This window comes from Dermatophagoides farinae, chromosome 9 (genome assembly GCF_024713945.1).
Source record: "Dermatophagoides farinae isolate YC_2012a chromosome 9, ASM2471394v1, whole genome shotgun sequence".
Lineage (NCBI taxonomy): Eukaryota > Metazoa > Arthropoda > Arachnida > Sarcoptiformes > Pyroglyphidae > Dermatophagoides > Dermatophagoides farinae.
In genome coordinates, this window is record NC_134685.1 from 3,187,929 (window position 1) to 3,213,762 (window position 25,834).

Below are 25,834 nucleotides of genomic sequence, written 5' to 3' on the forward strand. Positions count from 1 at the left end.
TACGTCCTATATGAACAACACATTCAATGCTGCTCAAATTCATTTTGATTTTGGACCGGTCCGTGAATTTTTTTTTTCATCTGAATTTTTTGTTTGAATTTTTTTTTTGTTTTGAAATTTTCATTGATCATTGAGAATTAATTTTCTATTATCAAAATGGCTGATGCTGCTGCACGATCGCAGCAATTTGATTATCGAGCCGTGAGTTTTTAAATTTAAATTGTTCATTTTGTTTATTATGTTGTTTTGATTAATCAAATTTTTTTCTTTTGTTTTAGAATTCTAATTTGGTTCTTCAAGCTGATACCCGTCTCATTGAACGTCGACCACGAGATGAAGCAACGGGTGAAGTTGTATCATTAGTCGGTAAATTGACTACAATCAAAATGGGTGATCGTTATCAACGTACAAAACCACAAATGGAAGGTAAACCATCGAAAAAATCATCATCACATCATCATTCGGATGGTAATATGATGAAAATGAAGAAATCATTATTATCCGAAGATATAACCGAATCGATGGGAATACTTTATCATCCAAAAACACCCGAAACACGTGAAACATATGAGTTAATATTGGCATTTATATCCGAAATGCTTGGTGATCAACCAAGAGATGTACTTTGTGGTGCTGCCGATGAAATTCTTCAAGTAATGAAAGCAGATAATACTAAAGAAAAGGAAAAGAAAAAAGAATGTGAAGCTTTATTAGGTGCATTAGTGACGGAAAAATTTTCCATGCTATCCGGTCTTTGTCGAAAGATAACCGATTTTAATTTTGAAGATGATAATAATCAAAATAATCATGCAAATGGTGATGGTAATCTTGATGATACCTATGGTGTAAATGTACAATTTGAAGAATCCGATGAAGAAGAATTCGAAGGCATGACAAATGAAATTCGTGATGATGAAGATGATGAAGAAGAAGGTGAAGAAGCAGCTATAGATACGGCTATTAAAGCAGCATCAAATACAGCCGCTGCTACTGCCAGTTCTTCTGTTGGTGGTTCGGCAACGAATTCATCAAATGAACCAATGGCTAAAATACGTAAAGGTAAAGATACAAATGTTCATCCACGTGAAATCGATGCATATTGGCTTCAACGTAAATTGAGCAAATATTTTGATGATCCGGTGGCTGCACAATCAAAAGCAGCTGAAGTGTTGAAAATACTGAAAACAGCACGTGATGATCATGAAGTAGAAATACAGCTTATCGTGTTACTTGGTTTTGATCTTTTTGATTTTATTAAACTTTTACATCATAATCGACAAACGATATTATTTTGCACAATGTTGGCACAAGCACAACGTCAATCGGAAAAGGCAAAAATTATTGAAAAAATGAAAAGCGATCCAGATTTGATGGAAATTTTGAAAAAACTTGAAACAAGTCAAACAGATACATCATCATCATCATTGGATCATTCAAAAGATTCTGCTCCATCTAAAACGGCGGCTACTAATGAAGATGAAGAAGACAGTATTTTTTCTGATAAAGTAAAAATGTTAGATCTTGAAGATCTTAGTTTTCAACAAGGATCACATTTTATGGCAAATAAACGTTGTCAATTACCCGAAGGTAGTTATCGTCAACAACGTAAAGGATGTGAAATTATTCATGTACCAGCATTGAAACCAAAACCATTCGATCCGGATGAAACATTGGTGCCGATAAATAAATTACCACGTTATGTTCAATCAGCATTTGATGGTTTTAAAACATTGAATCGTATCCAATCACGTTTAGCACCAACATTGTTGGAAACAGATGAAAATCTATTGGTCTGTGCTCCTACTGGTGCTGGTAAAACCAATGTTGCATTGTTGACAATGATGCGTGAAATTGGTAAACATATTGATCCAACTACTGGCCTAATAAATACAGATGAATTTAAAATTGTTTATATTGCACCAATGAAATCATTAGTACAGGAAATGGTTGCAAATTTCTCCAAAAGACTATCCAGTTATAATATTAAAGTTGGTGAATTAACTGGTGATCATCAACTGAGTACGGAACAAATCGTTCAAACACAGATTATTGTTTGTACTCCAGAAAAATGGGATGTTATCACACGTAAAGGCGGTGAACGTTCATATACACAAATTGTACGTTTAATCATATTTGATGAAATTCATCTTCTTCATGATGAACGTGGACCAATCCTGGAATGTCTTGTTGCACGTATGATTCGTTCAATTGAAACAACACAGGAAGATATCCGTTTAGTTGGCCTATCGGCTACATTACCAAATTATGAAGATGTTGCCACATTTCTACGTGTTGATCTAAAGAAAGGTTTATTTTATTTTGACAATAGTTTCCGACCTGTACCATTGGAACAACAATATATTGGTATTACTGAAAAGAAAGCGGTGAAAAGATTTCAATTAATGAATGAATTGTTGTATGAAAAAACCTTGGAACATGCTGGCCGTAATCAATTATTGATTTTTGTTCATTCACGCAAAGAAACCGGAAAAACGGCACGTGCTTTACGTGATATGTGTCTTGAAAATGATACACTTGGAATGTTTTTGAAAGAAAATTCTGCTTCAACCGAAGTTTTAAGATCTGAAGCTGAACAAGTAAAAAATCTGGAATTAAAAGATCTACTTACCTATGGTTTTGCTATCCATCATGCCGGTATGACACGTGTTGATCGTACATTGGTTGAAGATTTATTTGCTGATCGCCATATACAGGTATTGGTTTCAACGGCCACATTAGCTTGGGGTGTCAATCTGCCTGCACATACGGTCATTATCAAAGGTACCCAGGTTTATAATCCAGAAAAAGGTCGTTGGATTGAATTGGGTGCTCTGGATGTAATGCAAATGCTTGGTCGTGCTGGTCGGCCACAATATGATACACTTGGTGAAGGAATCCTGATTACACAGCATTCTGAATTACATTATTATCTATCATTATTGAATCAACAGCTACCTATTGAATCACAATTGATATCAAAATTACCAGATTTATTGAATGCTGAAATTGTTTTGGGCAATATTCAAAATGTTAAAGATGCCGTTAATTGGTTAGGTTATACCTATCTTTATGTTCGTATGCTACGCAATCCAACATTATATGGTATTTCGTATGATCTGTTGAAAGAAGATCCAACACTAGAACAATATCGTACAAATCTTATCTATACGGCTGCATCTGTTTTGGATAAATGTAATCTAATACGTTTTGATAGAAAATCCGGTAATATTCAAGGCACCGAATTGGGTCGTATTGCATCACATTATTATTGTTCTACTGAAACAATGTCGATATATAATCAATTTCTTAAGCCAACATTATCAGAAATTGAATTATTCCGTGTATTTGCGTTATCAGCAGAATTTAAAAACATTACCATACGTGAAGAAGAAAAATTAGAGCTACAAAAATTAATGGAACGTGTACCGATACCGATAAAAGAATCGATTGAAGAACCATCAGCTAAGGTTAATGTATTGTTACAGGCATACATATCACAATTGAAACTTGAAGGTTTAGCATTAATGTCCGATATGGTTTATGTAACACAATCAGCAGCAAGATTAGTACGTGCTATATATGAAATTGTTTTGTTTAGCGGATGGGCAGAAATGGCTGATAAAACATTATCATTATGTAAAATGATTGATCGTCGTATGTGGCAATCATTGTCACCATTACGGCAATTTAAACGTATACCAGAAGAAGTGATAAAAAAATTGGAGAAAAAAGGTTTCCCATTCGAACGGCTATTTGATCTTGGACCGAATGAAATTGGTGAATTATTACGATTACCGAAAATGGGCAAATTGGTTCACAAATATATTCATATGTTTCCAAAATTGGAACTTTCTGCTCATATTCAACCGATAACAAGATCAACATTGAAAGTTGAACTTACCATACAACCAGATTTTCAATGGGATGAACGTATACATGGAAATTCGCAGGCATTCTGGATCATTGTCGAAGATGTTGATAGTGAAGTTATACTGCATCATGAATATTTTTTACTTAAACAAAAATATTCACAAGATGAACATATTGTTAAATTTTTCATACCAATTTTTGATCCATTACCGCCACAATATTTTATACGTGTAACATCCGATCGATGGATTGGTGCCGAAACCGTTTTTCCTGTTTCGTTTCGTCATTTAATTTTGCCGGAAAAATTTACGCCACCAACTGAATTATTGGATCTTCAGCCATTACCATTATCGGCATTTCGTAATGTTCAATTTGAACGTCTTTATAAAAATGATTTTCATTCATTCAATTCAATACAAACACAGGTATTCAATTCATTATACAATACAAATGATAATGTATTTATTGGTGCACCAAATGGTAGTGGTAAAACTGTTTGTGCTGAAATATCCATATTGCGTTTGTTTATGGTGGCAAAGGAAGCAAAATGTGTTTATGTAACACCTAAACAACAATTGGCACAAATAATTCATTCACAATGGAATAGAAAATTTGCATCGTTAGAAAAATCTGTCGTATTACTTACTGGCGATACAACTGTTGATTTGAAATTATTGGCTAAAGGTGATATTGTAGTCACTACGCATGAAAAATGGGACCTATTATCAAGACGTTGGAAGAAAAGTAAACATGTCCAAAATGTTAATCTATTCATTGCCGATGATCTACAGCTATTGGGTGGTCAAGATGGTCCTGTTTATGAAATCATTTGTTCACGTATTCGTTATATGTCATCACAGATTGAAAAATCTATACGTATAGTTGCATTATCATCACCGATTGCCAATGCAAAAGATATCGCACAATGGCTTGGTTGTAGCCATGGTCATACATTTAATTTTCATCCAAGTGTTCGACCATTACCATTGGAGATTAATATACGTGGTTTTAATCAAACACATAATACAACACGTTTGTTAGCAATGTCCAAGCCTGTTTATCAAACCATTTTAAGTCGGTCATTACAGAATTCCGTGTTGATATTTGTTCCATCACGTCGGCAGGCACGATTAACTGCAATCGATATGCTTACATATGCAGCAGCGGATGCAAGACCAAATCGTTTTTTACATTGTGAAGAAGATGATGAAAATTTTCAAAAATTTCTTAAAGAAATAACTGATCCAACTCTACGGGAAACCATTTCCAATGGTGTTGCATATCTACATGAAGGTACTAAAATGAAAGATCGAAGAATTATTGAAACATTATTTGAAGCCGAAGCTATACAAATTATTGTCATATCAGCCAATCTTTGTTGGTCAACAACAATATCGGCCCATTTGGTATTGATTATGGATACACAATTCTATAATGGACGTATACATTCATATGAAGATTATCCAATATCGGATATTATACAAATGGTTGGACATTCTGGTCGTAATTCATTGCGTAATGATGAATGCTCTAAATGTGTTATATTTTGTCAGAATACCAAAAAAGAATTTTTCAAAAAATTTCTACTTGAACCATTACCAATTGAATCACATTTAGATCATTCATTACATGATCATTTTAATGCTGAAATTGTTACCAGAACAGTTGAAAATAAACAAGATGCAGTGGACTATCTAACATGGACTTTCCTGTATCGTCGTATGTCCAAGAATCCAAATTATTATAATCTATCTGGACTAACACATCGTCATTTATCGGATCATCTTTCGGAATTGGTTGAAAATACATTAAAAGATCTTGAAGATTCTAAATGTATATCGATTGAAAATGATATTGATTTAAGTCCATTGAATTTTGGAATGATTGCTGCTTATTATTACATACATTATTCGACAATTGAGTTGTTTAGTTTATCATTGAATGCAAAAACTAAAATTCGTAATCTAATTGAAATTATTAGTAGTGCATCTGAATATGAAAACATACCGATTAGACATCGTGAAGATGGTATTCTACAACAATTACATTCAAAAGTGCCGAATAAAATACCACAAGCCAAAATGTCTGATCCACATACGAAAGCTAATCTGTTGATTCAAGCTCATCTATCACGAATATCATTGTCAGCAGAATTACAACAAGATTCCGAAGAGATTGTAATGAAAACTATTCGCCTGATTCAAGCATGTGTTGATGTTATCAGTTCGAATGGATGGCTTACACCGGCAATTGCTGCCATGGAATTGGCACAAATGATCACACAGGCAATGTGGAATAAAGATTCTGTATTGAGACAATTGCCACATTTCACAACCGATATTATTGAACGTTGCACTCGAAATGATATCAACATTATATTCGATCTAATGGATATGGATGATGATGATCGAATTAAATTGCTAAAATTGGATGATAATAAATTAATGGATGTAGCAAGATTCTGTAATCGTTATCCAAATATTTCATTAGAACATGAAATATTGGATAAAGATTCTATCGAAAGGTTTGTACATAGAGAATTTTTTCTAAAATTTTCGATTCTAATATTTTGATGATTTAGTGATTCACCTGTAAATGTTATGGTCTATCTTGAACGTGAAGATGATATGGTTGGTCCAGTGATTGCACCATTCTTTCCACAGGTAATTTTCATTTTCATTTTTTTTGATCACACTAATTGATTGATTTGTTATTTTTGTTTGAAACAGAAACGTGAAGAAGGATGGTGGCTAGTGATTGGTGATACAAAAACCAATACATTAATATCGATAAAACGGATATCATTACAGAAAAAGGCCAAAGTTAAATTGGATTTTGAAGCACCAGCAACAAGTGGTCATTATAATTATATGCTTTATTTTATGTGTGATTGTTATATGGGTTGTGATCAGGAATATAAATTTGAATTGAATGTACGTGAACAACCGGCTAAATTATCATCATCATCGAATCGAAAACGTAAAGCATCCGAACAAGATAATGATCAATAATCATATTCATAATAATAATAATAATAATAATCTTTGCATCTTTTGATAATTAAACTTGAAAATAATTTCAATTTATTTCATCATCAATTGAATTTTGAAAAAGATAAAAAAAAATCTCGAATCTAACAGTTTTATATCATAGGTGTTTCAATCATCATCATCATTAATAATCATGATGATTAAAAATAAAATTAAATTTTTTTTTTCATTCATTTTCATTAATCACATATTGTTGTTTGTTGAAATTCGTTGTTGGTTGTTGTTTATTCTCTAATGTTTTTTTTGATATACAATTTTCTTGTGGCAAAAAAAGCAAGAGAAAAATTGATTGATTGAAGTTGAACGTTTTTTAAAAAAAAAAATCAATCAATTGGCAAGAAATTCTGCCTTATCCGCTTCAATCTGTTTTGCTTGTGATGGTACAGTAGTTTTACCAGTGATTGGACGACGAAATAATAGTATATGTGGTTCTGGATCATGTATCATATAATGTATCCAACCTTGACTTTGTGTTACGCCCAATGCACGCCATTCAGCTTCAGTCATTAGATGTGTTTTTGGAATTAATTTTGCATATTCTTTAGGCAGAACAACATGTCTATGGAACAATAGAAAACAAAAATTCCAATTAGATTAGATTAAAAAAAACATCATTGCATCATACCTATATTCATATTTATCATCATAATAACGTTCTGAATAGTAGAAATCTTTATTAGACGACATGATTGATGGATGATTCGTACAAATAAATTGGTAATTGAAAATCAATCGAAAAAAAAAATTTCACAAGATTAAATTTTTTGTTTCGATCGAAAAATTTTTTTTTTCAAAGCTTGAGTAAAAAACAAATCAAACACTAAAATTCGAATGGCGCGTAAACGTTATGAGCTGCCCATAATACACACACACACGCTTAAATTGGCCGTTTATGAAAACACATTTGTGTGGTAGTAGCAATTTTTTTTTAGTGAGAAAAAAAAACATCCACCACCACACTACATACATTGATGCTTCTAACTACTACTACTACTACTACTTGTATATATTCACGTTTAAAATTTGAAAATTTTCCTGCACCATTCAGAAATGACGTTACAAAAATTGAAAATTTGATCAAATTATCATGATTTAAAAATTAAATTTTTACGAAAATTGAATTTTATTGAATTGAAAAATAATAAATTGCTATAAAAACGGAAAAAATGATGATAATGATGATGATAAGACGTTCAATAAGCGATGTTAATATTTCATTGTCACACAAATGTTTTTCCATATCATCAAAAAAAAAGATGATTAATCAATCATCATCATCATAATGTTTAAAGTAGAGTGATGATGATGAAAAATTCAAATACAAAAATGAAATGGAAAAAAAATCGAGATAATTATATACGTTGTTTACATAGCCAATTTTTTGATGATACGCATAGAATTTGGTGATAGATTACTTATGCTCATACATTTGGATGATGAATATTTTTTACGGCAATTCTGTATTCAAAAAAAAAAAAGATTTCAACATGGATTAGTGGAAAAAAATGACCAGAAAGAAATTACCTGATGTTTAGAAGTTTCGGATGAAATAATCAAACGACATAGATAGCCAGAATGTTTACGAACATCATGAATTGTATATCCAGTATAATATTCAATAGTTGGTGTCCAAATCGATGTTTCCATTGGATCGTTCGGTTTTTCGTCATTATTATTATTCAATTCAAGTGCTACATATAGTGAAGTTGCAGCAATCAATGATGGTAACCATTGTGCACATTGATAATCAATAACGGATAATTCACAAAAAAATTTACCCATCATATGTACACGTGAATCAGCCTGTGCGGCTTTTGAACCACGTCGTAGAAAATACAATGGTGATGGTCCACTTAATTCGAAATTTGTCACTTTAAGTATACGAATTTCCATTCGTAATATGTCACGTTTTGTATAAAGATTATCACAAATGATGACAAAATCTTTGATTTCTGGATAAAAAATTTCTTCATATTTGGCTGCAACAAATATTGCCGTAGCACCCAATAATTGTAGTTGATTTTTTTCCACCGATTCACGTGCTAAAACACGATCAACAATCGATATGGCCAAATAAAGTGTTTCAGGTGACAAATGAAAACTACGATGTATACCATTGATCCAATTGACAAGAACAGCACGCATATTTGGTGTGACAACATTATGAATTGAAAGAAAATTTGTTTCCAATGCCAATGATTTCTATTTCAAAAAAAGAAAGAAAAAGAAAACGATAGAACAAAATCATTAATTTGATCATTTAAAATTGGTGAGAGAAAAAAAAATCCAACTCTACCTCAAGCTGATGAAGATATTGATAGATATCGGGAGCATAATCACTCAATAAAAAACAATTGGATTCATTGTCAATATTTTCAATTTTTGGTTTAACTGGCTCTTGTCGTTTTGGTTGTTGTTGCTGTTGTTTTTGTTCAATCTTATCCGTACAGGAAGCGGAGGGTAATAAAGATGAAACCATACGTTTTTGTTGGATACCACCGACACCACCACCACCACCACAACCACCACCAGCAGCAACAACAGCACCACTGATACGTGATTTGAATACGGGAATTTTTGAACGAAAATTCAGACCATTTTCTTGTTCACTGATATGTCGAGATAATTTTAGATTAGCAATTTGATCATTGATTGTATTCGTTGGTTTTAATGGCAATGGAACAGCAGCATTTGTTCGTGCTCGAAGTGGTTGAATCATTTTTTTTATGTTACGAATCAAATGAAAGTCTGAAAATTAAGAAAATCAAATTGATCAAAATGATAAAGACGAATTCGTTTGCTATAAATCAAACGTGAAAGAATAGAATTTTTTTTTCTCGAAAACAAAATAAAACGTAGTAAAAACTTGTATTTGTGAATTTTCAAATGTTGATCATAGATCAAATGATGATGATGAGATCTAAATAAATAATAAAAAAAACTCTCAAATATATTGGTGGTCTATGAAATCAACAATGAAATACAATGGTGATGATGACATTAATTTATAGACAAAACAAAATCGTTAAATGATCAAAAAAAATGTAGAAAAATTGAATTGAATTTGGTATTTATTTTCCGTTTCGATTTCAATCAACATGCTTGATGGTGAACACACAGCAGATGAGAAAAACTCAAGTTAAATGCCAACTTAATGCCAAACGAATATGATAACCGATGACAATCGAAATGAAGCGAACAAAAAAAAAAAATTTAAACAATTCCAACGGTCATTCATGATTGGTTTGTTTGATTCGTAGAAGGTGGGGCCTAAAAATTTCACTTTGTTTCGGGAATTTTTTTTCGAATTATTTCGTAAATATTTCCCATTTTCAATATTTCATCATCATTTTTTTTTGATCCAAAAATTCATAATTCATAAATCAATTTTTGATGCAAATAGATTCTTGTATTTTGAATAAATATCTTTCTCTCGATAAATTTGTCAATCAACATTTATTATGATCTAAAATATTTATTATGATCGAACGAAAAAAAAATTTGAATTTTAGATGAAAAAATTTATTCCAAAACGTTGTTTATGACGGGTCCATAAAATTTGTTCAAACGGTCGTTTCAAATTGGCCGTTTATTTGAATTTTTTTTTAGAATTTCACTGTCAGCGTGCATGTCAGTTGTGTTCGTTTGTTTTTATTGTATGTCTCTCTATCTGTTAATTTTGATTTATTTTTTGGTCATTTTTCTTTTTGAAAATCAAAATCAACAATGGTAAATCATCGCAGGTATGATGAATAAATTTTTTTTTATTATATTTTAAATTAATCTTTATGTTACAATCAATAAATCCTTTTAGTAATTCGGCTAAAAAACCACCGCCACCAACGAAACCAAAACCAAAAATGGATACGAATGAAAAAGATCCATTACAAGTTTTTTGTCGTTTACGTCCATTAAAAAATCTTACCGATACAATTGTTGTGCATAAGATTGATGATCATCTTTTGCAAATATCACCACCTGGACAGCAAAAACAATTGTATAAATTCAAAAAAGTTTTCGATCCACAATTCGATCAACATTCAGTGTTCAAACAAACAGCTTTTCCATTAGTCAAAGATCTGATTGATGGTCATAACGGGCTTTTATTCTCTTATGGTGTTACATCTTCAGGAAAAACCTATACAATAACCGGTACACCACAAAATCCTGGCATTATACCACGAACATTGGATACCATATTCAATACATTGAATAAGAATGGCTTGCAAAATATTCGTTTTGGTTTTAAACCAAATAATCAAAATGGTTTTGAAATCATTTCCACACCGGATGCTATTTTGAAAATTCAAAATGAAGCAATCTATTCGACACCAAGTAATAATAAAACACCAAGAAAACGTGATGCATATGATTGGGAAAATCGTGTGCAAGAAGAAATGTTCGTTAAAGACATAAATTGCGATAATAAATATGCTGTATTCGTGTCATATGTTGAAGTTTATAATAATTACATTTATGATCTACTTGGTGATCATCAATCATCAGAAATGAATAAATGTTCGAAACGTATTGTTGAAGATTGCCAAAAACGTTATTATGTTCAAGGTGCTAAAGAAATTGAAGTGAAAAGTTCACAAGAAGCATTCGATCTTTGTATCAAAGGTATGAAACGTCGTCGTATTGGCACAACCAAATTGAATAATGAATCTAGCCGATCACATTCAGTATTCAATATTCGTTTAGTACAAGCACCATTAGATAATGACGGCGTAGAAGTTATTGATGATGATAATCTGATACATATCAGTCAATTATCGATTGTTGATTTGGCTGGTTGTGAACGTACTTCGAGAACTCAAGCTACAGGAAGTCGCTTACGTGAAGCAAGTAACATTAATAATTCATTATTAACATTACGACATTGTTTTGATGTATTACGTGAGAATCAGAAATTGAACACGAATAAAATGGTACCATATCGTGATAATAAATTGACACATATGTTTAAAAGTTATTTTGAAGGTGATGGTAAAGTTGAAATGGTCATCTGCATTAATCCTGGTCTTGAAGATTATGATGAAACATTGCAGGTATGTAAATTCGGTGAAGTATCGCAAGATTTGGTTACCAATCGTTCAACACCTATCAAACGTACACCATTACGACCAATCAATAATTTTTTCATTGCATCATCAATCAATATTGGACCACCATTACCGGATAAATATGTTGAAGATCCATCGGATGATAAAACCCTTATGAATTGGATTATGACATTAGAGAAACGGATGGAAAATCATGAACAAAATAGTTTGATTATTGATGAATATCAAAAAAATGTCAGACAAAATATTTCTGAATTAAATCGTGATAATACATTGATTGAACAACAAAACGCTGTATTGAAAATGGATTTAGTAGCACGTGAAAATCAACTGCTCGAATATGAGAATAGATTCATTCATATGAAACATGAATATTCAGAAACAGTCAATCGAATGAAACTTCAAATTGAAGAATTGCAGCAAGAATTGTCCACCACTAATCATCGATTAGCTACAACTGAAATCGAGAAATCAGATCTTCATAATGAATTTCGTCACTATAAACGATCTATTAAAGAAAGTTGGAAAACCGAATTTAGACGTTTACAAAAACATTTCATACAAAAAGTTCATGAAGCTGAATTAGAAATGGAAAAGAAAATGGCTACAAATCAAGAAAAATTGGAATTATTACGAACAATAATTAATAATGATGATGATTTAGAATTCATTAGACCATCGTGGATGTCACCATTGAAAGTAAAACAAGATACAGGAAATGAACCGATGACAACAGCAACAGGCAATAATATTCAATCACCACCTGTTATAAATCCACGCCATCAACGATCATTGAGCACGGATGATGCAAAATGGATTGAACATCGTCCACCAGGTACATTGGATCTTGGTACCGTATTTCAGCCAAATATACAATCAAAACGTAAGAAATCTGTTACCAATTTAAAAACATCAGATTTTGTTGGAAAAAAAGATGAAATTGCCACAAAATATTCATTGACACATCATCAGGCAACCAACACAGGTGATGTTGAAACCAATGTCTATAAAGGTGATGTTATACCATCATTAACCGGTGGTTCACAAGTCATATTTAATGATGTTGAAAAATTGACTCAATATCCGTGTATGTCTGATTCCTTAAATATAACGACGAGAAAAAATCGAAAACGTTTAGCTGAAATGTTTGAACGTATGACAACTACTACTACTGCCACCGCATCATCGTCGACAAGATCAACACCAACAACAGTAACATCGACGATTGTAAATTCAAATGCAGAAGGAATGGAATTTTTGCCATCAACATCATCAAATCAACGTAATAATGGAACACCAACAAAACGTAAAAAATTCTAACAGTAAATTAAACGAATCTTGGCTAATTGTAAATTTTTGTTTTTTTTAATACAAACACCTGACTATTATTTTTCAAAACATTATTATTGTCCACATGAACAAACAAAAAAAATTTATTCATTCATATTGATTTCATTTCATATGCCACACAATAAATTAAAAAAAAAAATAAAATAAATAAAAATTCAAATTATTAATTTTTAATCAAATAGAAACAAACATTGCGCTAATTAAATTGAAAAATTCTAGTTGTTGTTGAATTTATAACACCACCATTCACGCATACGATAAAATATCATTGGCATTTGCTTCTACCGTTTCGGGATTGCGATTTGTAGTTGTTGAGTCTGTATAACACACTCTATAACGGACTAACGGTATATTGATGATGATGATGATGATGAGTGATATTAGTATATTTCGAATAAACATATGATTTTTGTTTTTGTTTTTCTCTTTTGATTCATCAAGTTCATCAGGAAATCATCATCATCATCATCATCATGTTATTGATGACATTAAAACGTCATTTATTATCAATACGGTCATCATCATCACCATGTTTGAATATTTTCTTGATGAAACATCATCATAATGGATTATCAATTCGTCATTTTTCACGTCCAACATCTGGTGCATTTCTATCGAATAAAGAACGTGTCAGAGATTTTCTTGCCTTATTGAATGTAAATGAAAAACGTATATTATATGAAGAGCTTCAATCACAACCAGAATTGATGCCAGGACCAATAATAACCGTAATTGAGACTTCAACACCACCGATGATGGATGATCCAACAAAACAGCTGCCTAACACTAATCAATTGGTACAATTATTCATATCTCAATCACTGCCATTTATTGGATTCGGTTTTCTTGACAATCTTCTTATGATCGTTGCTGGTGATTATATTGATCTAACACTCGGTGTTGCATTAGGCATATCAACAATGGCAGCTGCTGGTTTAGGTAATGCCTTGTCCGATATTGCCGGTGTTGGATCTGCTTATTATGTTGAAAGATTAGCCGATAAAATTGGTGTCAAACCACCGAAACTGTCATTAGCGCAGCTTCAAATGTCTCGAACAAGATGGATAACACAATTTGGTCGAGCATTCGGTGTTGCCATTGGTTGTTTCATTGGAATGTTTCCATTATTATTTCTACCACATCGATCCGATCTACGTAATAAGGATGATGATGATGATGAAAAACCAAAGAATGAACAAATCGATCATTGATAAACATGAAAATGTTTCACACAAACCCCAAACAGGAACATTTTCAATTCTATCTAATTTTTGTTTTTTTTTTGATTTTGTAAATAATTATCAATTAATGAATTTGTTTTTTTTGTTTTAAATTTGTTGTTGAACATTGTATTTTATTTATGTTATTTATTTATAACCAGATGTATTCGTGTAGCTGATTAGAAATCTTCACAATATTGATTGATGAATAAAAATCTTCAACAGTCATTTTCAGCTATTCTTTTGACATTGATCATTCGTTTCGGAAATGTTTGAAGATTCTTCATTTGTTGTCATTTGATTTTCGAGCATTAAATTTTCCATCGTTTCTGTTATGATATTCGTATTTTCTTCATCAATGACATTTTCTTGTTCCTGTTTTTCAATCAAAACATCAGGATATTTTTCTCGTAATTTTTGTTTAATCATCCGGATTCGATGAAATACTATGTCCAAATCTTTATACATTTCATTCAATTTTGTTGTATGTGAACGAAAATCTTTAGATAATTTAAGATAATGTTGATTAGAAAGTTCATTACAATAGACAAGCATTTGATTTGATTTTTCAAATCGATTCAATCTAATGATGATGAAACAGAAAAAAATGTTCAAATTAATGAATTTTTTTCTTTCATTGAAAATTCAAAACATACAAACTTCGTTGTATATCAGTGATTTTGTCCACATCTTTTTTATCAATCAAATCGGCCAATTGATTGATTAGATATTCAACGTTTTCAGATTTCGTAGATTCATCTGATGGTTGTTGTTGTTGAGACATTTTTGATCAAAAATAACAACAAAAACTTTCTGGGAAAATCTAGAAAAAAATATGAAAAAAATATTTCCAGCAATTTGATAATGATTCAGTGGCGCCAAAATTAAATTGTTGAAAACATTTTTTTCACGATGTGTATTCAATCAAATTTTTTGTTTTGTTTTGATTTTGTTTATAATTTATTCTCAAGGCATACAATAAATTATTATAATAATAATAATCATGATGATAACGATAATTAGAATTTTAAACAATAAAAAGGATTGTCAACGAAAATATTAAGCAAAAAGTAACAATTGGAATGGATGAATCATTCACCTTCTAAGTTTTTTTTTTGCTGGTTTGTAAGTAGATTTTTATGTTTTGCTATTGCTAATGTATAATTGTAGGTGTTTTGTTCGTTTTTTTTTATTGTCAGTCTGAATCTATTCAATTTTCTTTTGTTGTTGTTGTTGTTGAATGGAATCATACGATAACGTTTACGAATAGAATGTCAATACATCGGTCTGATTACCACGCATCAACATCATAGGCGGCATGTTTTTGGTCAATGTTTCCAGCCATGCCATATACAATACAGTTGGACATGAATTCTTACGAGGCATAGGCAATGTGCTATTGAAAAAAAAAAAAATTTTTTAATGATAAAAATCAGATCAATTGATTTTCTATGATAAACATACATAACAATCAGTCTAGAATCCTTGGAATAATTGAGCAAAATTTCACGAAGACGAATATGGCGATAAGTCTAGAATATTAGATAAACAAAATATAAAAATAAGAATTAGTGAAACTAATATTAGATATAAACACCACATACCTTATCTCTAAATCGAACCAAATCCGCTTCAGTCAATGTCATACCATCTTTATGTCCAGCATCATGTCTTTCTTCGGAATCTTCAACAATATATTTTTCAATCATTCTACGGAATTCTCGTTTCGAATATTCTTCTGGTGGTTTCAATAAATCAGTGATAAGTATAACATCCGAATAATCGATACGAAATTTTGATAATAATTGTGCCATATTTCTTTGTTCAGCATCCAGTTCGGATTTTTTATTGACCAATGCAAAAACACGTAATTTACAATCTTTCCATTGTGATTGATTACGTATTATATATGGTAATAATAATGTTAGGCCACCATCATCATACAGCCACCAAACATCGATATATCCTTTCTTTTGTTTTGCTAAGAAGAAACTATCTAGCGGTATAGCATCATCTTTCATTTGTACTACAGCCATATCTATATAATTTGTTAATTAATTAACGATAATTAATTGGTATTCAAATGCAAAAATCAAATTATTTCTAACCCTTATTCTTATCGGTAATGGCAGGAACAGCCGGTTTAACATCACCATTTGTAACTTGTTTACGATTCGGCACATGTACAATAACAATGGAGAAATGATAATCGAAAATGGCACTATAAAAATATGAAAACAAAAATGGTTTTGAAGTTCAAAAAAAAAAAAATGAAATCAAACAAACAGAATTTAAAAAAAAATCAACATACTGGATTGCTTTGAAATATTCAACAACTTCTTTTCTATCACAATCAATCCAATCACGTTTAAAACCCAACATAACAATATTAGGCCTCAATTTACCAATACCAGTTGATTGTATCAATGCACGAACACCTTGACTAAAACTTGCATCTTGTATTAGAGTGAAAAATGCTTTCATATTTCGATTGATTAGATAGAGATTTCCATCATGTAATAATGCATTCTGTGCTCGAACCGAAATTGGTGTCTATTCAATTTGTTTAAATAAAAAAAAAACATCAAAACAATCATCATCATCATCAAAAAAAAAAAAAAAAAAAAAATCAAATCAATCCATCCAATAGATTTACTTACAGTAACAATATGTCCACAGATCAAAAGACCAGCATTTTTTGTGATCAAATGTGCAAGATCAACAAAATCGGATCTTGTCGGTGGATTACCCGATAATAATAATATCTGTGGACGATATGTTTTAACATGATCAGGTAACATTGTTAGTTTATAAACACTGGTAACAGCAGAACGATGTGTTTGTGCCTGTGTTGATGAGCCCCAATTGACATCTGATTTTTTTTTTTAAAAAAAAAACAACAAAAACATTAATAACATAAACAATGGATTAGAGATTAAACAAAAAAATCATACCGGTAGCACGTTTTTGTACCCAAACATGTAATGCTAATACAATAACAAATGTAAGTAATGCAGCAATCCATCCGGTCATAAACATGACAATCAAACAAAGGAATGAACCAAATAATGCTATCCATTTATTGTAATATTTAAAACTTGGACGGAACCCCGGTGATTTACTCCAGCTAGCATGAAAACAACTGAAATTAATCAATATATATGCGGCGAGAAAAAAATTTGATATAATCGGTGCAATAGCATTCAATTCACCCATTAAACAGCAACCAAAACCGATAAAAAATGTAAGAATATAAGCACGTCGTGGTTCATTATTTCGGCCAAATCCTTTACCAAAATATGCAATACCAGGGAAAAGTTTATCATTGCAAAGTGCTTGAAATACTTTAGGTGCCGAAACCATACTAGCTAATGCTGATGACAACGTGGCAGCATAGATGCCAGCATAAATAATTGGACCAAACCAGGACATTAATTCAATAATCTGAAAATTATTCATTGAACCATAACGACAAATTTCATCGGGTGCAAGACTACAATTACGTATAGCTTGTACAACATCTTTTACACCAGGATGATGAACCAATTCCACAACACCATTAGCATCGCGAACAACATTGGCAGCAACCATAAAATGGAATCCAACATAACTGATTGTTGTGATGATGATAGCCAAAAATGTGCCCAATGGAATTGAATATGATGGATCTTTCAAATCGCCGGAAATATTAGCACCAGCTAGAATACCGGTAGCGGCCGGAAAATAGACGGAAAATACGGTGAAAAATGTTTCATTCCGATAAGCTGGAAACATGTTTTCCCAGATCAATGATGCTAGGAGCGAAGAAAAAAGAAATTTTAAATTATCAAAAATACAGACATTATAGATTCATAGATACTTACTGCTCCAACCAATGTAACCACGTGCAATCTGTGTATCAGTTGGTGGCAATACTGAACCAATCAAAAAATCACTCATAGCAGTCAAAAGTATAAATAAAAGAAAAACTTGTGTTTGGGCTTCCCATTCAGTACCAATGTAAACGATTCCTAACAATATGATTGTAGTGACTGAACTAATCAAACGGATATCGTTAAGTCCACCATCGAATATTATTTTTCCATATTGCTATTTGATTTTAGGATTGAAAAAAAATCATTAAAATGTGATGTAACATGCAAAATTTTTTTTATTTCTCTCTCTCTCTTTCTACATACCCCAATATGATCACGAACAGTTTCAGCAAAACCAACTGTATACATGGCGACAGCAACAGCATTGGCCAATGAAAAAATAATACCAATAGAACCACCGAATTCTGGACCCAATGATCTACTGATCATATAATATGTACCACCACCTTTTACTTCACCATTTGTACAAATTGCTGACATTGACATTGTTGCTATAAGTGTCACCACGGATGCCAACATTAGAATGATTGTACCCTGAACAATACCAGCTTGTGCGGCCACCCATGAAAGACGCAAAAATAACATAACACCCCAAATATTGAGCAAACATCTTACTAATACACCTTTGATCCAACCGAATTTAACAGCTTGCTTTTCCTTAGATTCTTCTTCCGCTGCTTTTTGTATGACAATTTTTCCCTTTTTAAAAATTAAAAATAAAATTTAAAAATTCGAGCAAAAATTACAAAAACAGAAAAAAATCTCGGTTCTATTTTAATTTGACCTTTCCCTTTATGGATCAAAATAGATTCGAACGAAAAAAAAATTTTGATTGAATTAATCAAAAAATCATACTTTTCATTTCTCATTCTCGTTCGGATTGATGAATTTCAATTATTAATTTTTTTCCTACTATTTCTCATGTTCATTTTGCTCTTGTCACGATGACGGTGACGATATTTTTGATTCGAAACAAGGTGCGTCCGATCATCATCATCTTTATATATACAACCTTGGCCTATAACTTGGTTTTAAACTTGGATTTCGAATTGATTTTTTTTCTTCTTTTTTTTTATTTGTTCTAGTTGTGTGTGTGTGTGTATGTATGTATGAGGATGACATAAACAACATCAATCAATCAATCGATGGCAAATACGTGCCAGTTTTATTTATCGATAAATTTGTTTCACTAATCAACCAACCAACCAACCAATCGATTCATTATTCTCAATCACCACCCATACATACATCCTCATTCTTCATTTTGTTTGAATTTATAGAAAATGTTTTTTTTCCTCTGTTGCTGATTCACATACATATATAAATATAAATATTAAAATAGACAAAACACACACACAAATACATCATTTCCTATATCCGGTGTCTTTCAATTTAATTTTTTTTTTGTTGTTGTTGTTGTTGCAACATCATGATTATTACCACCATCACCAAAAATAATAATAAAAAACGGAAATGTTTTGAAATTCATTGAAATTGATAAATTATTACTTGCCTGTCTTATTAATCAGTCACATATAAATCAAATATATATATAAAAAAAAATTCCATTGGTGATTCATTAAGAATTTTGAAAAAAAAAATTTTGTGAAATGTAATCATCATCATGATTGGATTATAATAATGAGATCCATATCCAGAAAAAAAATTTCTTCTCAACTAAACATGTAATATATAAATAAACGATATCATATTCTTGACAAATAAAGGCCATGTTGATTCGATTCGATTCGATTTCACCATGGAAATATAAAATAAAAAATAAAACAATTAAAATTGAACGGATGAGATATATATATATATGACTATAAACAAACAAACACACACACACACACACACACATAGACTTTTAAAACACTGACTTCAAATTCATTTTTCATTTTGATTGACTTATGGATTCAGATAATCAGTAACAAAAAAAAAAAAAAAATAAATTATGACGACAACTACTACAACTACTAAAAGGCTTTGATATGATGACATTTAGAAGTGAATTAGAAAAAAAAGTAAATTTTTTTTTGTTTGTGTGTACATTATGGGTGGACTCATCATCATCATCATCATAATTTAGAAGATATTTGCCAATGAACTTTAACATTAACATTAACATTTTTATGATATATTGAATTGAAAATTGAAAATTGATAATAATTTTCACTTACCGTATTACTATCAAATGAAACTGTAGCCTGTGTACCATGTAATTCATCCAATGTTGGACGTGCCATAAATCCATGAACCGATTCAACATTACGATAATGATCAGCACGTGGTAATGCTTCACGTGTATAATGGCGAAAACTTTTTAGATTTTTTGTTGCATAACCGGCACCACTAGTACCGTAAAGACCTTCACCATATGAATCTTCAGAATCTTCAGAATTATCATCATTATCATCAACTTTATCCACTTGAAATCGATTATTCTAATGATGTGATGGGTTTGTTTTGAAAAAAAGATAGAAAAAATTGAATTTTTTTTGCCCACATGCACATTGTGACAAATTGCATACCTCTGCATTAGCTGCCGCTGCCGCTGCTGCTGCTGGTGATGTATGTGATGCAGTACGGAATGCAATCTGTTTTGGTGGTGAAGTAGCCGATGATATTGGTTGACCATTATTATCTTCAACACGTGGTTTGGCTAGATTACTTTTTAATGCCATTGGATTTTGGCCACCACCCACAATCAATGGGCGAGATTCTTCACCATTGGTGGTGCCAACATTTTGATCTTTTGTCGACATAATGATGAAGATGATGATGATGTGTTTCGATGAACGACAATATCACTGAATTTTTAAGGCACTTTTTTTTGTTATACAGAAAAAAAATCAAATTGTTTTTCAGAGATGAAAATAAAAAAAATGAAGCATAGATTTTATGAAAAGAACCACGGATGACTATTACATCAATGGACGGAAAATAGTGTTGTGACGATGAAGATTATAGATGATGATGATGATGATAATGGTTATTGTTGGTTTTCATTCAAAAGTTTTTTTTTTTTTTTTGATTCACACACAAGAATTCAGTTGAAAATGGCCGTAACACATCAACAATTGACCAGATGACAGGAATAGACACACACACACACAAACAGAGATAGAGCAAAAAAAAAACTGAAAAATGATCCAGCCAACAAAAACGAAACAAAACACTGGTCGGTACCGGAATCAAATTGTCCGGGTTTTTATATTCATACACACACACACACACACACACACACACACACACACACACTGAGAAAAAAAAACAATACAAACGATGATGACGATGACAATATATATATATATATATATTATCTATATGTGCCGTGTGTATGATGATCATTCATTTATTTGATGATGATCAGATTCATTCACATAAATTGAAAATTTGGCAGACGAATTTTTCTGGCTTTTGGATTTTGCCGGTGTTGCTTTATTTATTTATTTATTTTTTGCTAGAATCGTAATTTATCGTAGTAGTAGCAGTAGTATATTTGCCGATGATGTTGTATACAATGACAATAATAATGATGATGACAATTTCGGTGGTTGTTGTTGTTGTTGTTGTGGTGGCGGTGGTGGTAATAATCAATTGCAATTGATCATCATCATCATCATTATTATGGTTTATATTGGTATGCGCCCATTGTTCAATAGAGCTCTGTGGGAAATTGGCACGCGTGCCAATAGGTTCGCCATCCCTGGACTATAGTAATCACCATTGAAGAAGGTGGAAAATGAAAAACAATATATAATGGATTAATGAAATGGATGGATTTTTTTTTATTGTTTTACTTCGATTTTAGGTTTCGATTTACTATTTGGACAATTGCCACTGTGTGTGTGCGTGTGTGTATGCGTTATCATCATCATCAACGAATGTGGCAACAACTGATACAACTGTATTATTTTTATATATCGATCAATGATGATGGATTGTCATTCGTTGCTGCATTTGTGGTTATTGAACGAGGTGGTTAATAAACAACCAACCAGAAAACAAAAACAGAAGAAAAAAACATCAATTTGGAACATAAAGTGAGAGAGAGAGAAATTATTTTTGACATTTCTCATCCACAAAAAAAAATACGCAGAAAAAACCATTTTATCTATCTAATATCTAGCGAACCCTGAAAAAAAAATGTTTAATAATGTCAATCAATCATTCAATATCGATTCACAAAAAAATGTAAAATGATAGTCACAGCAGCAGCAGCAGCAGCAGCAATCATTTTATCAATTTTTTTTCAACTCGATATCAATATAGGTTTTTCGGTTCAAGTCAAAAAAAAAAAAAAATGCCAATCAAACAACCCAAATAAAAATAAAACTTGAGTTGAATCCAGAATTCTATTGAATTCATCTATAAATTGATGAATTCAATGGATTCAATTTAGTTAGTTTGTGTGTGAGTGACATATTACATTGAAAATTAACGTAAACATAATTTGGAATTTTCCGATTAGTTTGATCATTTTATCGGTAAAATTTTGTTTTTGTTTTTGTTGTTGTTTTTGTTGCTATCGCCCAAATCATATCACATTTTTTTGTTGTTGTCTAAGTGAAAATGTTTCCTACCAAGTATTGTTTATTTGTATTGATAGATTTAAATTCAAAAATTCATCAATCAATCAATCAGTCAAACACAACATCATTCAACCCAAAATAATCGATATAAACACATATATGTTACTGCTACTGCTACTACTACTCGATAAAATGTGGTAAACATTCATATATGGTTTTAATATTCAAACAACTACTAAAATCATCATGGTATATAAAAGGAACATCATTGTGTGAATAATTACCACTATCGATCGATAGATCGAAACAAAAACAAAACAAAAAAATTCTCGAGAATTCATCTACCACAATAAAAATCATTACAAACGACCTATGAGAAAAAACAGAAAAAAAGTGAAAAATTTCTTTTTTTTTTTGATTTCGTGTTTACGCATTCGATAATTTATTTTATCAACATGGATTAATTGCAATCAAATGAATGAAATAGTGTGGAGAAATGAAAGGGCAAAAACCCGAATTAAGGGCTGGGTGTCTGTGCGAATAATTCGCTAGATGATGATATAGCATAATTGAATTGAAGGAAAAAAAAGTTTATTCGGTCGAACTTTTGTTACATTTCAATGTTGTGTGTGTGTGTGTGTGTGCGTGGTTGGACAATATTCTACGTGACTTGTTGATTTTTTTTTTTTTTTTTTTGATCAGAATAAACAGATTCTAGGTAGACGCCCTTTGAATATTTGCCATTAGTTACTACTATAGAAAAATTCATCCATTAACCATATTTGTATCCAAATGAAGAAAAAAAACAAATCAAATCAAATCGATTGACAATATATATCGCCTACATTGGAAAAAGAAAATGCGATCAACAGGCCTAACGATAATTTTATTATTATGCAATCCGAACGTAATAACAAATTGATCAATTTCATTGAATCAAAAAAAAAAAAAAATCATTTTGGCCATTGATCTATATGTATAATAATATGATATGTTTTGAAAAGCAAAACTTGACAAATGAATGTGATTGGTTTTCTATTTGAATTCGTTTTTTTTTTTTGGTCATGTCTATGCATAATAATAATAAAAATATGATGATGATGATCAAGATCATTAATTTTTTTTCTTGTATCATTATAACAATTGTAAAAGATTAAATTACAATGTTATAGAATAGAATTATATTATGATGATAACAACAACAACAACAACAACAAAATCAATGGTGGATAATGATGATGATAACGATGACATCGAATCTTTTCATCACTTTTTTTTCTTTTTTTTCAAAATAAAAGTTTGACTTTCGTTCGATAATAATAATGCCCGGATCTATTATATGAACCTTATTAACCGAAAAAAAAAATTTTTCAATTGACAAAAAAAAAACACAATGATGACCTAGCTAGAATTTACCCTTCATGGTAATCATACACACACACACACACACACACTACTTGCTTAGTTCACTATTCTATTCTACCATCAATTCATTTATACTGAATCATCATCATTGTGTTAATGAACAAAATAATAATTTTCGGAAGTTTGAAAGACAGGTGTGTTCGTGTGTGTGTGTGTGTGCGTGCAGAGATGAAACTTGTTGATAAGTACAATAACAAATGAATGAATTTAAATTTCAAATTTTTTTTTCTAGATCATCAACAAAAACAAAAACAAAAGGTTTTTGAAGGTCATCAGAAAAAAAAATTTGAGAATCTAACAAAAAAGAAAAAGAAAATCCATCAACTCTACGGCTAGGCCGAACAAAAATGATCAAGTTTTTTTTTTGTTGTGAAACAAAACAAAATCAATGTACAAAAAGGTGTGGAAATAAAGAAAAAAAAATAGAAGGTGGAGGCAATACAATTATCCAGAAAAGAATGAAAATTGATCATCATCGTGATCATGATCATAATTGAATTATTGAGATCAAGGCAACAAAATACAAATGATGATTGAATTCAATAAACATCACCATCATTTGATTATTATCGACAATATATTCATTCGAAATCAATTATCAATAATAATAACAATGATGATGATGGTTTTTTTTCATTTTTCGAATTATTGTTTTCAATCGAAAAAGTTGAACAAAGAAAAAATGCATTTTATCTTTTGATATTTGAATCGAATGTTGTTGTTATTGTTGCTGATGCTGTTATTAAAGGCGCACATGTTGTTCGAATTGAAAACAACAAAAAGTGTTCGATATATCGATATACATACACAGACAGTACACCGAATGATAATCAATTGATTTTGATATCAAATTTGATTTGTGTGTTTGTGTGTGTGTATTAAAAGAAAACAAATTTAATTTAAATGGATCAAAAATGTCAATTTCATAAGAAAATTGCAATACTTACACATACATTATACTTATGTGAATCATCATTCTATTATTGGTTTTATTCTCATGGATTCATCATTTCATGTGATTCATTTGATTTCCGGTATTTTTCTTGCCATAATAATGATGAATGATGATGATTGGTAATCGTAAAAGTTTGTCATGTATTTCATTCATCCATATATCGGATATTAATTTATCAATAAAGAAATAAAGTAATCGGATCACATCAGAAAAAAAAATTTGATATTATTACGGTTTTCTATTGTTCAAACAACAACAACAACAACAAGTACTTTTGACAGCACCGGATCAGAGATGTTGCTGTTCTCAAGTATGGTTCAATTTCATATATGGCCAATCAATGCATTCAATAGATTGTAGTATGAAATAATTTGGTAATTTCCGTTTTGTTTTTTTTTTTGTTTTCGTGTTTACGCGCGAAAAATAAAAAATTTATGAAAAAAAAAATATACAGAACCAGATGATAGCAGTAGCAACTTGTGGATTTT

The 25,834-nt window shown here is 31.0% G+C and overlaps 7 protein-coding genes across 8 annotated transcripts; 3 read left to right on the forward strand and 4 right to left on the reverse strand.

Annotated features, from left to right (window-relative positions):
* Positions 1-39: 39 nt before the first annotated feature.
* On the forward strand, positions 40-7,108 carry Brr2 (U5 small nuclear ribonucleoprotein l(3)72Ab). The gene is made up of 4 exons (XM_047061592.2): positions 40-201; positions 279-6,394; positions 6,452-6,533; positions 6,600-7,108. Exons 1-4 carry the CDS (start codon positions 157-159, stop codon positions 6,879-6,881), a joined length of 6,525 nt encoding a protein of 2,174 aa, XP_046917548.2. The 5' UTR covers positions 40-156; the 3' UTR covers positions 6,882-7,108.
* On the reverse strand, positions 6,931-7,771 carry Cks30A (Cyclin-dependent kinase subunit 30A). The gene is made up of 2 exons (XM_047061598.2): positions 7,546-7,771; positions 6,931-7,479 (listed from the first exon to the last, which is right to left on the reverse strand). The coding sequence occupies exons 1-2, from the start codon at positions 7,605-7,607 to the stop codon at positions 7,248-7,250; spliced, it is 294 nt and encodes a 97-aa protein (XP_046917554.1). The 5' UTR covers positions 7,608-7,771; the 3' UTR covers positions 6,931-7,247.
* A 253-nt stretch (positions 7,772-8,024) lies between these two features.
* CycB (Cyclin B) lies at positions 8,025-10,069 on the reverse strand. Its single transcript, XM_075733918.1, has 4 exons — positions 9,734-10,069; positions 9,217-9,668; positions 8,445-9,122; positions 8,025-8,378 (listed from the first exon to the last, which is right to left on the reverse strand). Exons 2-4 carry the CDS (start codon positions 9,637-9,639, stop codon positions 8,286-8,288), a joined length of 1,194 nt encoding a protein of 397 aa, XP_075590033.1. The 5' UTR covers positions 9,640-9,668; positions 9,734-10,069; the 3' UTR covers positions 8,025-8,285.
* A 458-nt stretch (positions 10,070-10,527) lies between these two features.
* LOC124497909 (kinesin-like protein KIF23) lies at positions 10,528-13,525 on the forward strand. The gene is made up of 2 exons (XM_047061593.2): positions 10,528-10,663; positions 10,735-13,525. Exons 1-2 carry the CDS (start codon positions 10,647-10,649, stop codon positions 13,304-13,306), a joined length of 2,589 nt encoding a protein of 862 aa, XP_046917549.1. The 5' UTR covers positions 10,528-10,646; the 3' UTR covers positions 13,307-13,525.
* A 254-nt stretch (positions 13,526-13,779) lies between these two features.
* LOC124497911 (transmembrane protein 65) lies at positions 13,780-14,547 on the forward strand. The gene has a single exon (XM_047061596.2). It carries the CDS (start codon positions 13,810-13,812, stop codon positions 14,545-14,547), a length of 738 nt encoding a protein of 245 aa, XP_046917552.2. The 5' UTR covers positions 13,780-13,809.
* A 240-nt stretch (positions 14,548-14,787) lies between these two features.
* On the reverse strand, positions 14,788-15,340 carry LOC124497912 (kxDL motif-containing protein CG10681). Its single transcript, XM_047061597.2, has 2 exons — positions 15,213-15,340; positions 14,788-15,139 (listed from the first exon to the last, which is right to left on the reverse strand). Exons 1-2 carry the CDS (start codon positions 15,338-15,340, stop codon positions 14,788-14,790), a joined length of 480 nt encoding a protein of 159 aa, XP_046917553.1.
* A 145-nt stretch (positions 15,341-15,485) lies between these two features.
* LOC124498112 (solute carrier family 12 member 1) lies at positions 15,486-25,793 on the reverse strand. Of its 2 annotated transcripts, XM_075733917.1 has the most exons (12): positions 25,339-25,793; positions 20,963-22,100; positions 20,612-20,875; positions 18,735-19,130; positions 18,420-18,645; positions 17,511-18,350; positions 17,217-17,428; positions 16,868-17,109; positions 16,665-16,777; positions 16,161-16,594; positions 16,021-16,088; positions 15,486-15,952 (listed from the first exon to the last, which is right to left on the reverse strand). In XM_075733917.1, exons 2-12 carry the CDS (start codon positions 21,194-21,196, stop codon positions 15,817-15,819), a joined length of 3,165 nt encoding a protein of 1,054 aa, XP_075590032.1. In that variant the 5' UTR covers positions 21,197-22,100; positions 25,339-25,793; the 3' UTR covers positions 15,486-15,816. The 2 variants fall into 2 exon arrangements, with proteins under 2 accessions (XP_075590032.1, XP_046917778.1); XM_047061822.2 differs by lacking the exon at positions 25,339-25,793 and having other exon boundaries at positions 20,963-22,560.
* Positions 25,794-25,834: the final 41 nt, after the last annotated feature.

What these genes read in the sequence shown, in the direction of transcription:
- Brr2 (XM_047061592.2), top strand. Translation starts at nt 157, where the DNA reads ATGGCTGATGCTGCTGCACGATCGCAGCAATTTGATTATCGAGCC. An exon ending in AGCAATTTGATTATCGAGCC is followed by an intron (nt 202 to 278) that starts GTGAGTTTTTAA and finishes CTTTTGTTTTAG; the next exon opens with AATTCTAATTTGGTTCTTCA. An exon ending in TTGCACCATTCTTTCCACAG is followed by an intron (nt 6,534 to 6,599) that starts GTAATTTTCATT and finishes TGTTTGAAACAG; the next exon opens with AAACGTGAAGAAGGATGGTG.
- CycB (XM_075733918.1), bottom strand. Translation starts at nt 9,639, where the DNA reads ATGATTCAACCACTTCGAGCACGAACAAATGCTGCTGTTCCATTGCCA. An exon ending in AATATCTTCATCAGCTTGAG is followed by an intron (nt 9,123 to 9,216) that starts GTAGAGTTGGAT and finishes TTTTTGAAATAG; the next exon opens with AAATCATTGGCATTGGAAAC. An exon ending in CCGAAACTTCTAAACATCAG is followed by an intron (nt 8,379 to 8,444) that starts GTAATTTCTTTC and finishes TTTTGAATACAG; the next exon opens with AATTGCCGTAAAAAATATTC.
- Cks30A (XM_047061598.2), bottom strand. Translation starts at nt 7,607, where the DNA reads ATGTCGTCTAATAAAGATTTCTACTATTCAGAACGTTATTATGATGAT. An exon ending in GATGATAAATATGAATATAG is followed by an intron (nt 7,480 to 7,545) that starts GTATGATGCAAT and finishes ATTGTTCCATAG; the next exon opens with ACATGTTGTTCTGCCTAAAG.
- LOC124497912 (XM_047061597.2), bottom strand. Translation starts at nt 15,340, where the DNA reads ATGTCTCAACAACAACAACCATCAGATGAATCTACGAAATCTGAAAAC. An exon ending in ACTGATATACAACGAAGTTT is followed by an intron (nt 15,140 to 15,212) that starts GTATGTTTTGAA and finishes CATCATCATTAG; the next exon opens with ATTGAATCGATTTGAAAAAT.
- LOC124498112 (XM_075733917.1), bottom strand. Translation starts at nt 21,196, where the DNA reads ATGTCGACAAAAGATCAAAATGTTGGCACCACCAATGGTGAAGAATCT. An exon ending in TCTGTGGACATATTGTTACT is followed by an intron (nt 17,110 to 17,216) that starts GTAAGTAAATCT and finishes CAAATTGAATAG; the next exon opens with ACACCAATTTCGGTTCGAGC. An exon ending in CATTACCGATAAGAATAAGG is followed by an intron (nt 16,595 to 16,664) that starts GTTAGAAATAAT and finishes CAAATTATATAG; the next exon opens with ATATGGCTGTAGTACAAATG.
- LOC124497911 (XM_047061596.2), top strand. Translation starts at nt 13,810, where the DNA reads ATGTTATTGATGACATTAAAACGTCATTTATTATCAATACGGTCATCA.